This window comes from Gavialis gangeticus, unplaced genomic scaffold (genome assembly GCF_001723915.1).
Source record: "Gavialis gangeticus isolate Ggan-Ray unplaced genomic scaffold, GavGan_comp1, whole genome shotgun sequence".
Taxonomy (NCBI): Eukaryota; Metazoa; Chordata; order Crocodylia; family Gavialidae; genus Gavialis; species Gavialis gangeticus.
The window spans coordinates 16,062,374-16,073,396 of NW_017729000.1; the positions used below are offsets into that span (position 1 = coordinate 16,062,374).

Below are 11,023 nucleotides of genomic sequence, written 5' to 3' on the forward strand. Positions count from 1 at the left end.
GACATCTTCACTATTTTTCCCTCCACCTCTTTTTTTTTTTTCAATATTTAGTACAAATTCTGCAATAATAAAACTGTAGTTGTCATTTAAGATTTGAGTCATAGGCATTAGGCATGAAAAGCATGGTGTCGCTATACTTTAGAACCTATCAACCCTTATTTTCTTTAACAAGCTCTACTACCACAAGACATTACAGAGTAACAAAGCTCACAAAGTACTTAAATAAAGTGTCTACATTAATCTCTGCTAAGTACTTGATAAGGGTAAATTTATAGGAAGAAACAGCTAAGTCCTAAAACTGCCCAAAACAGGGCTTCGTAAAAATTTTTAAAAACAAATTAAAATAAATAGGATTTAAAACTGATTAGTTATGTATTATGACTGGAATTCCAATCCATTACAGATCAGTGAAACCACATCTTTATATGTAGCAGATTTTAAAATAATTAAATAACTTAAAATGGGAATACCAAAGAAGTCCATTAACAAGACATTTTGGGGTTAAACACACAAATGAGAATGGGAGACATGTGAAAGCATTCTTTGCTCTTAGTGTCAACTAGGCAACATGTTATGGCAGTCTTCCTTATTGGACATGACACAGTGTTGTGGAGAAAATCAGAGGCAGCAAGAAAAATGTGTGTTCTACTTTCCAATCCTTCAGTTCAAAATATTACTTGGCGTCCAGACGTAACCAATGTAATCCCTGCCGGGTATAACGGACTAGGTCTGTCATGATGCTTGAATTAAAGATAAGAGGGCCCATAACTTTGTCCAGTTCAGCAAAAAATTCTAGGATGACAAGAGAACAAAATAAACTATGTATATATTCTTTCATATTGACTTCTTTAGAGATTTTCATCCTAAGAAGAAATCCAGTTCTGACACACTAACCCCAGATATTACACACACTCTCTCAGGCTAAAGGAGGGAAAGATGAAAGGAGTTGCAAATGGAAATATAAACCCTTTTACTTTTATTTTTTTCCATTTCCAAAAGGCACCTCAGCATTTTTGTAATAACATGGTTGATACAGAGGCGTAACATGGCAGCTTTGTGCCCTGGGCAGCAGCAATGCATGGGGTAGTGCTGGCTGTCAGCACCTCTTTTTGCACCCCCATAGCTCCTGCCTCAGTTACACTACTGGGTTGAAAGAGAGATGGAACAAGATTGGTATTGGTGTAAAACATTCCTAGTAATGGGAAAATTCTTCCTTCAAGAAACATGCATATTCATTTTAAGCATAATTTTGGAAGTGGACATGTATTTGCATTCAACCCTAGAACCTAAACAAGTATGGCAAGTCTACCAAAAATCTGTTTGGCCATGTTACTAGTATGGAACCCAGCAATCAACACCATTCTCCAACAAGATCAGAGAACCAATCTGAAAGATGACTGCAAATTTAAAGCAGCGATTAAGTTATCTACAGCAAACCACTAGCCAACAAAACATGGCTTACACACTATGAGCTGATGCTCTAAATGTGGATGCCTATTAGGATTTTGGCAAAGAACGCTGTATTTGAATTTTTGGGCAGATTCTGCTGTCTTACCTTTCTGCTCTTTAGAGAGCTGTTCAGCTTGGTCCCAGATTTCATTGGCATAGAGAAAGTTGGATGTAACCTGCACATAACTGGCTGCCATCTGGTGGATTCTCTGTGGAATAGTCACTGAAGAACTGCTTCCTGAAGGGTTGGTTGTCCCCGAAGAGTAATTCCCTGAATTCCCTGGAGATAGCTTCGGAGAGACCGGAGATGGCATGCCAACAGGCTTGCTAGTTATTATAAGAAAAACATGGTTTTCAAAATATGAACTGTCAAAATAGATACAGCTGAAACAAGCATCAGAATATAATCAACAGCATGTATTTCTATAAAACTCCCTCGCCCAAAACCTCAAGGCCTTTCCATTTATAAGTACTCCCCCATTTGATAATTGAGGAACCCAAGACCAGAAGGGTTTAAGTAACTCGCATATGCATATATGAAGTCTGGGTCTGAGCTGCAACCAGAAACTAAAAGCTTCTCCAAGTCTTGTGGCTTTATCTCATGACCAAGCCTCCTCATCCTTTAATTTGCATTTTATAAGGTGGAATTTTTTTGTGGCACATATTTCAAAGTAGTAAAACTTCATCGAAGAGACTTCTGAATGAAATCTGAACCACACAAAAGGGCTCTACTACTAGAAATGAAGCTTTAAAATGTTAATAGGTTAAAGCAGGGGTGGCCAACCTGCAGCAATGCATCTCACAAGTGGCATGGGCAACCTGTGTGGCACGTGGCACCCCAGGGAGGGGACAGGTGCAGGAATGAGAGCGGATCTGGCATAGAGCACAGGTGAGGGAGCAAAAAGCAAAGCAACTGATTGGGCAAGGAGGAAGATAAGAGTGGCATTCAGGGAGGGCATTGGACTAATTTGTGGCAAGCCTGCCAGAAACACTGGCCACCCACTAGGTTAAAGAAATTTAAAATAACCCACTGAAGATTACATATTTACGTAACTCAGCTACACAAACACGGCACAGCATATCGTAATAGTAGTCTCAGGATCTGAATGGTACAAGTAAGAATGTTCCTTACTTTCCCATAGAGTAAGCAATCCTGAAAATATTGCAAGTTCAGGTAGCTCCAGGCACTTTACAAAGTCTATTGTCCTCTTAGTTATCAGGAGTATATATAATAGAGCTCACTGAAATCAAGCTGTGGGTTAGACAATACGAAGACACAGACCCCTTTTTGCAGTAAGAGGTCATTTGAAACCCAGCTTAAAGTGCTGTCATGAACAGTTGTCTTTTGAAACATTTACCATAACAAGCATGCAAGCATAAACCCAGCTGAAGCGCCGATCCTTAGGAGAGTACAACTAGCTAATGAGACACCAGATAAATTTATATAACACCACCAGGAGTAAACAATGAATTCAACTTTATGTAGTACACAAACTGAGAAAAAGGAAATAGTTTCCATTTTGTCTGTTAGAAGTCTGGCTCTCACTACAGAGAAATCAAACTAGTTTAATACTTTATCAGTGAACTCAGACATGCAGATTCTGTTCTTCAGCCCCATTAATCCATCACCTCCCACACAAGATTTAAAACATCTTAAATCAAGAAAGAAAGCAGTTTAATGTTCAAGTTTAGAAACTGCTTACCTTCCCATACCAGGTGATGGTGCTTGAGAATTATTATAGGAATTCTGTTTGAGTGAAAAAAAAAGATTGCCATATGATTTAAAGTCATCTTAATTGCTTATTAAACTGATTTTTGGAAACAGATTTTTTTGCAATAATTAAAGTCTGAATAGGATGGAAGGCTCTCACAGCACTTTAAAATCTGAGAAAACACCCAGTGATCCCAGTGACAAACTAAGGCAGGCAGTGGTACTTTAGGTGATTTGCCTACAGATTTGTAGCAAGCTGACAAATTTGGGGTTAGATCTCAGGCCTCCTTATTTAGTCCCTTGTGCTAACTACAAAACCTCATCATCTCTTATGGCAAGATTTCATTTTTTCCAGCCTGATACCTGTTATTAGGAAATGGGCGGTTTCTATTATGACCACTGAGCAGCTAAGGCTCACTCTTTTCAAGTTCCACAAAGCCAGAAATATATTAGTTTGCTTCTCCTTTGGTATTTAAACTTGGGTGTCTAATCCCCATAAGCCTTTTTAAAATCCCAGACTAGATTCAGATGAAGTAACTTTACCCAGGATTTCTTAAGCATCCTGACTGAGTGCCTCATCTGAACACCTGGGTTCAAATGAGTCAACTTAAAAGAGGACTTCTCAGCATCCAATCCCCGGTAGTGGGTTTCAACCAGATCCAGAGGATTTAATGGGAGGTAAAGCTTAAGCAAGCATGGTGAGTTGTTGGGAATTAGAACTTGGATCTAATAGTGCTGCCATGAGAAGTCTGGTGAAGTTACTGGTTGATGTGTTTAGTTCCAACACCAGCCCCTAAAGCCATAAAATGTATCATTAGACACAGAATTCCCTTAGGTTTATATACGAAAAAAAAGTTCCACTTTTTAATATCTCCAGCTAGAAAGATGCTTTTAATTCTCTTTGAAGCTCACTGAATTTTTTTATTCATAGAAGCAGACTAAAAATTAGATACATTATCACAAATGGAGGCTAATAATGCTAGGACCAGCAGAGTTGTGACTATCTTGCTTGGGTTGGAAGTAGCCATCCTTCCCAGTAACAAATTAAAGCTTTAGAACACAGGGCTGTAGGTAGTAGCCGTGATGGTCTAAGGACATAAGGCAGACACGGCTCTTTGGGTGTGCCTGAAGGGTTATATTTCCAAATAGGGTACACAGGTTTGAAAAACCAGGTCCTAGAAATTCTGAGCACCGTGGAGTTCCAACTTTTTGTAGATGTTAGTGGCAATAGGCAGAAAGTGTTTACCTTTAGATGTTCAGTCAATGTCTTGGAGTATTTCAATGCACTCTCCTTCTTCAGCTTGAATAGCCTTAAGTATAACAGGGACTGGCATCGAAGACTAGTCAAAGACAAATGGTAACACATTTATACTGAAACTGCTTACTACAATTCAATAATGCAGGTAAACAACTGCAGGGTGTTTTTAATGCATATGCACTTGATTTCACTGGAGTTATCACTATTGCTGATTTTTGGTAAAATTGTTTAACTTGTCCCTAAAAATAAATATATAGATTCAGCTTGAGGTACAAGGTTTCAGTCACATAGCCTTCCTTGATTTTTCTTACATCACTGGTCCTGCACACCGAGCTCTGAATACAACTCAATTACCTCTCATGTTAGCAAAGAAATAAATAAAAGCCCATAACACAATCAAGACATCCCAAGTCTAATCCTGCATTTTTCCACTCTTCTTTCCATCTCCACAACAAATTGGTAAGCTCTCCTAAAGAACTCTGGAAAGGTAGTGAGATGATTCTTGGGTTGTACCTGAAACTTCAGCCAATCAGTGAGTGGGCACAGGATAAGATCTATGAACTCCCTGAGCTTTCTGCTATAGCTTCTTTCAAGGTGCAGTTTAGTTTCAAGGCTACCTTTACAAGGTAAAAGCTCAAAATCAGTGCTATAGACCCTTGATCTCATAAGCAGTAATTTGATCTCTGCTTCCAAAAGAGTAACTACAGTAGTTAATGCAACCACTGTACCCTATGAAAATTTCAGCTCCCAAGTGGTGTTGCAATGACAATAGAATATACATTTAACTTGATAGCAGTATCATCAGTTTGTCACCACTAGAAAAATCTTACTTCCAATTAAGAGACTAGAGACACAAAGCTGCAGACACTGCTGCTTAAGATTTAGCAACCACAGCCTAATGCTACTAAAATATTAAAGAGTATGAAATTATTAAATAGTCCAAAGCTCTGTCTTTTCTAATAGCATGTTCCTTTAATATGCCTGCCTTATCCATTGCTGGAACAGACATCACATCGAGGAAATCATATTTCAAACAAAATATTAGCACACTGTTCATTTCTCATTATGTCTGTATGTAAGAAGCAGTATTAAGCTCTTGCCCTCCTGATAGCATCTCACTGGCAAGACTAATGCACCTAAACTAAAAAAAATTCTATCCCAGATATATCAGCTTTATTCCCTAATTATATTAGAAACAGAAGGTGGTCAATGTCAATACTACAGGAGAGAAGTTATTCCAGCTCTCACTGGCTAAGGTTAAATGAGAACCTTACATACCCTCAGCCTTTAAATTTAGAGTACTGGATTTACAATTCAATTCAAGAAGGAATAACTACAATACTATAGGCAGTAACTTCACACGTAAAACACTCACTAATTTAACTCAAGATGTTTTACACTAAACCTAAAGCACACATACCAAAGCACTGCTAGCCTTTTATCTGCAGCTGTAGCATCTGGTGCTAAGTAATTCTTCAGTTTCATAGTGTATCTGCAAACAAAGACATCAAGTAAATGATGGCAACAAAAAAAAGCTTTATGTTTTCATCAGCTGCCATTTCTCATTTAATGCTCTTTTAAGAAACCTGTTAAGTTTTAGTTCCAGAGATCTACTTTTGATGTTTTATCAAACATCTGGATGAGATGATTACAGAAACATTTTTACTTTTACATCATGTTTTGTAGTGGACATTACAATCCTTAGATGAAAATGTCCAAATGTTTGGGCAAAACATATGGTTTGATTTAAACATATGGAAGAGATAGGGAAATTTTACCCATTTTACTGATGAGAGATTAAGTTAATTACAAAAGAACAAGAATAAAGTCCAAACTCTAACCCCCAGACTTTATTGTTAATTGCTTACTTGATTAATTCCACAGTTTCTGAATACATAGGGAACGGGGACTTGGATTCCTGAGCATTTTTCTCCAATGCATTCCCACATTCGATGAATGACACTACAGCATCAAGGTAGTAAACAGCTTTCTCGAATCTGTCAGACTGAAGAGAATTATATCTTTAGAACCAAAAATATAGAGAAGGGGGGAAGAATAACAGTAACTGAGAAGAACACCGAATCAAAGGAACTACCCCAATCCAGCATTATGTGCAGCCACTTGACAAACATTTTCAGTTCTGCTTACCAGTGCATCTGCATTATGCTTTAACTTCTTTGCTTCCTGTAAGTAGTGATCAGCCGAGTAAGACCTACAATAAAGAAATAAATGTGTTGAATAAAACCTATTTCACAAGCTCTTCTAGGTGTCAAGCTTCATAACTTTGGTATCTTTTGGTTTGACTTTTTCTCCCTACCTTAAATCACAGGATGCATAGTGTCATATAGCCCTTTCAACGTGTAAAAATGCTCTTTTCCTCCAGTGCTGTCATAATATTTTGAGACTGTCAATAACTGTCACTAGATTTGTCCAACTCACTTTACTGTACTGCATACCAAAAAAAACTACATATGAAAGATGATACCAATGAACAAGCTATCTGTCATAATACGCAAGTGCATAACTTACCATCTGTATGGCAAAGGTTCACATTAGTAGATGTGAAATGTTAAAAACAAAATTAATACGTTCAGAGATTGATTTAAAAATTATTATAGTTGACCTTAAAATGAAGTGGCTTCATGACCTAATGAAGGTCCCACAGAGGCTTAATTTCACATTTTTACACCATAGTTACAGGCTGATCGACTAAAACCTTTCCAAACATACTACTAGGTTGACTTAATCTTTCTCCTGTTTTACCATACCTTAATATATATTTCTTAAGTTTTCCCTAAATTCAATCTTCTGGCTTTAACATTTTATTTAGAGATAATTACAACCCCTACCCCTTCAAATATAGTTTACTCTAAATTACTGGTATATATGTTAAACTTTAAGTCTATTGCAACTGAGTTTGTCTGTGAATGCACACAGAAGATAACACACACTGGACTTGGATTGCTTATTTCCATATGGCTCTGAGTAGCCTGCTCTTTTTATATTGGCAAGGAATACAGTTTGCTTCTAAAAACGTATTTCATCCAGAAAACAGTTTTAAGACAGCCTTGAATTAAATGATTAAAAGTAAAAAAGAACAACTATAAGGGACAGTGAAATATCTAAATGAAACATTAAGGCCTTATTCTATAAGGAGGCGAATTGATTCATTTGGACATATATTTAATAATTTGTGTTCTCATCAAAATATTTTGATAGCAGAGGACGAAATGACTCCACATTCCAGCTCTTGTAAAAGCAAGGCAATTCCAGAATCAAGACATCCCTCTTTAATGAATGATAGCAGTCACTGACTGCAGTGAAAGCTAACAGTGCAGAAAGGATTGGTTGGTAGCAGTATTGGTCTGCTAGGCTGTTGTGGGATAGTCAGCATTTCTAAAAACAGACAGACAGGGACAACCAAGTACTGGCCAAGTCCACTGTTTGCTCGTCTCACGCTGAGCAGGAATGTAGTGTTCCTTCCTTTCTTCCCAGTGACTGAACGAACTATTTGCCAAATAAGAGACACACATGTCAGACAGGCACATTGATACAGGAACAGAATGCAGGTCTCCAGATCAAAAGAGAGCATTTTCACAACACTTTTGTATGGCAAAGAACAACCCTATCTACAGGGAAGAAGGTATACATTTGTAGGAGTTACACACTGAAATTAGCATCCCTCTGAAAGGAAGAGGAAAAGTAATGTGGCAGAGCACCTTCTACTGCTCTCACCTCTCATCAAAGACAAGCTTCGCTCTTCGGGACTTGGAGCTCTCTGTAGCTGGAGTAGATGCAGGAGGGCAGTTTGATGAATTGTTTAGAACCTTTTCCTGAGGGTGGGAAAAAATAGGCAGATAGTAAATATAAAAGCAGCTGAAGTTTTAAAGTTCCTCCTGTGGCTGCATGTTTATTAAATGAAACCTAGAAGATCAGTTTTCTAGGAGCCCATTCCCATTCACAATTACCATATGTAAATCATCTTGGCTTGCAGGGCCTCTCCCCTTAACAATGCTTCATCATCATCATCATCATCATCATCATCATACGCTGGAGCAGAGCCAGACAGAGAAACAACACTGTAACAGGCTTCCTAACAAGCTTGTCACAGTAACTGGATCTCTGCCAGAGCAAAGGATCTAGTCAAAGGTTGCTAGCACAACTGTAGTCCCCTTCCCTATGCTTTGCAATAATTGTCAGAACCCTGCTTATCCTATCCCACCAGTGAGGCAAGGCAAATTATTTACTACGTTCCCATTTCTTTTAGCAAGAATCACACCCCTCCCCCCCAATGTTTTTATTGCTAGAGAGGATCAAGTTAGGTGTCCTATTTTCATTTCTCAAAAACCCAGTGTCCCTTCATAGAGGCATTTCAACCCTGTCCTGAAAATCATACAGCTTCAGCAAAATATGACACAGCAAATGAAGAGGGAAGATGATGAATATGCTCTATGATATTAGAAGTCACTTGGTTCCCTATATTCAAGACCAGCAGATTGTTTCCAGCAAGCCTGGATTTCCATGACCCTGAATTAGTTTTTTTCTAGGGGTGCACCGATAAATTTTTTTTGGGCCAATACCGAAGGCTAATTATTAAATGAGCCATATTGGCAGATACCAATCCAATTGCCAATGTGCACCATGGAGAGCAGCGTCTGGCTGGTAAATCTGTTGGGGAGGCAAGGGGCGTGGAGTGGTAGATTGAGGCTCCTGCGATGAGGGACGGAGTGGGACTGGGGCAGGGCCAGGCACTGCCCAGCCGGGGCGGGGCAGGACACAGGACGGAGCTGCAAGTGGTTTCTCTGGGGAGGAGAGGGGGTGGCTCCCACCACTGCGTGCACTCCCTGGGGAGGCATGTGCCCCCTGGGCCAAGGTGATGCTTGGGCTATGCAGCAGCAGCACGGGGCGCGGGGGGGGCGGGCGCACTATGGCTGCCCGCCTCCCACACTCCCCCAGATGAGCTTCTCATGGCTGTCTGATGCCCCACCCCACCCCACCCCACCCCAGCTGGGCAGCACCTGCTCCAGCCCCACTCCCTCCTTTACCATAAGGACCTTGATCTGTACACCCCCCGCAACTTCCCTCTACAACACTTACCAGCTGGATGCCCTCCCCAAGCCACTAGGCTGGCTGTGTGCATGCTGGAGCTGCATGTATGCATGCTGCATTTAATCGGCAACATTACTGGCCACATCAGCCAAAAAGGCCAATTGCTGATAATGTCAATTTGCCTTATCAGTATGGACACTATATGGACTGATGCACTGATGCACTTTTTAACATAATTTAAGTTTATATTAAACTTTAATCTAGAGGACTTTCAGAGTGCTTGAAGACGGGCTTATAGAGCAATATACTGTTTATTTTCACCTATTGCTAAAATATAGGTAACTATAGCAATTGTTCAGTGGCACATTAGAAAACTATGCTATTTTGAGAGAGGAATTATTAAAATCTAAATGAATTGCCAAATACTAAAATTAAAAACAGGGCCAAACATGGTTCAGTACTAACACAGAACGAAAGAGCCCAGTGAATATGAAATACAACCTTGTACAACACCTACAAATTCCCCAGAAGATTCCCATGCTGACACTCACCAATCAAACCCTACGTGGCTCATAATAGCTGATGAAGTTAGCACTGAGGTAACGTGGCTGCACTCTTAGTTTAGATATTCCAGTCATTCCCTATTCTGATCAAGTTCTGTTACTCCACTCCTACATCCACTTGCTGCTTCATCCTGAAAATCGATTCTCACGATATCAGTTTTTGACAATTTCAAAACATTTCTCAAGCATCACTGAGATCTGCAGTTAATTGGGTCTGTAAACTAAAGCAACATACATTACATCTACCATGATTGTCAGGTTTTCACTTGTATGTTGCACGTGACTCAGGATAGGCTTGCACCAACATCCCCTGATGCACTCCATAGCCCTATGGATTAAAGCAACCAGGTTTGCTTTGGTAAAAAAAAAGTCTTGCCACTTGACAGTACATGTATCAGTAAGAATCAGGCATAAAATTCTTCATATCCCAGTCACGTGACTGCTGACGCACAGGAAGCTTAGCATCGGGAGTTTGGGCTACCCCCTGCCTGATCTCAACTGATCATCGGGATCAGGCAGGGGACAGTCCCTGAATCCAAGACACAGCCACCTAGCGCTCGACCCCAACAGTTGGGCTTCCCTTGCATCAGCACCTTACCAGCCTTGACACAGGCCCACCTGCAGGTTGCACAGCAAGGCTTAACATGCCAGATGTTCAAATTAAAGCATCACAGAAACCAGCCACAAAGATATTTAATGAGGAACATTAATGGAACATTTATGTGGAACACCTTTGTGGCTGATCTGTCATTTTATGGTTCAATAAATTTGTTGAATATATGTTGCGCGTTAACTGTTAAATGGCATGATAAATGTAAAATCTACCAAAGGACTTAGTTTCAAGTACAATCCATCTTCTTCCTGGATTTGACCTTAATTTTTACCTCAAGACCCATTTTCCCAAATTCAGTCTTCAAACAATATCCTACCGAAATAGGTGTTTTTAAAGAATTGTCTTTACAGTACCTTCCTTTTTCATCCCCTTTTTCTGTA

The 11,023-nt window shown here is 39.6% G+C and overlaps 1 protein-coding gene across 1 annotated transcript in view; it reads right to left on the minus strand.

The window, feature by feature from the left end:
• Positions 1 to 29: 29 nt before the first annotated feature.
• Positions 30 to 11,023, minus strand: part of AFF4 (AF4/FMR2 family member 4) — a 50,159-nt gene continuing 39,165 nt past the window's right edge. The window contains exons 14-21 of the mRNA XM_019506346.1: positions 8,154 to 8,251; positions 6,567 to 6,630; positions 6,287 to 6,423; positions 5,839 to 5,910; positions 4,407 to 4,500; positions 3,153 to 3,196; positions 1,556 to 1,776; positions 30 to 792 (exon numbers count right to left, since the gene is read on the minus strand). Coding sequence (XP_019361891.1) covers positions 674 to 792; positions 1,556 to 1,776; positions 3,153 to 3,196; positions 4,407 to 4,500; positions 5,839 to 5,910; positions 6,287 to 6,423; positions 6,567 to 6,630; positions 8,154 to 8,251 — 849 coding nt within the window. The 3' untranslated portion in view covers positions 30 to 673. The remainder of the gene's footprint in view (positions 793 to 1,555; positions 1,777 to 3,152; positions 3,197 to 4,406; positions 4,501 to 5,838; positions 5,911 to 6,286; positions 6,424 to 6,566; positions 6,631 to 8,153; positions 8,252 to 11,023) is intronic.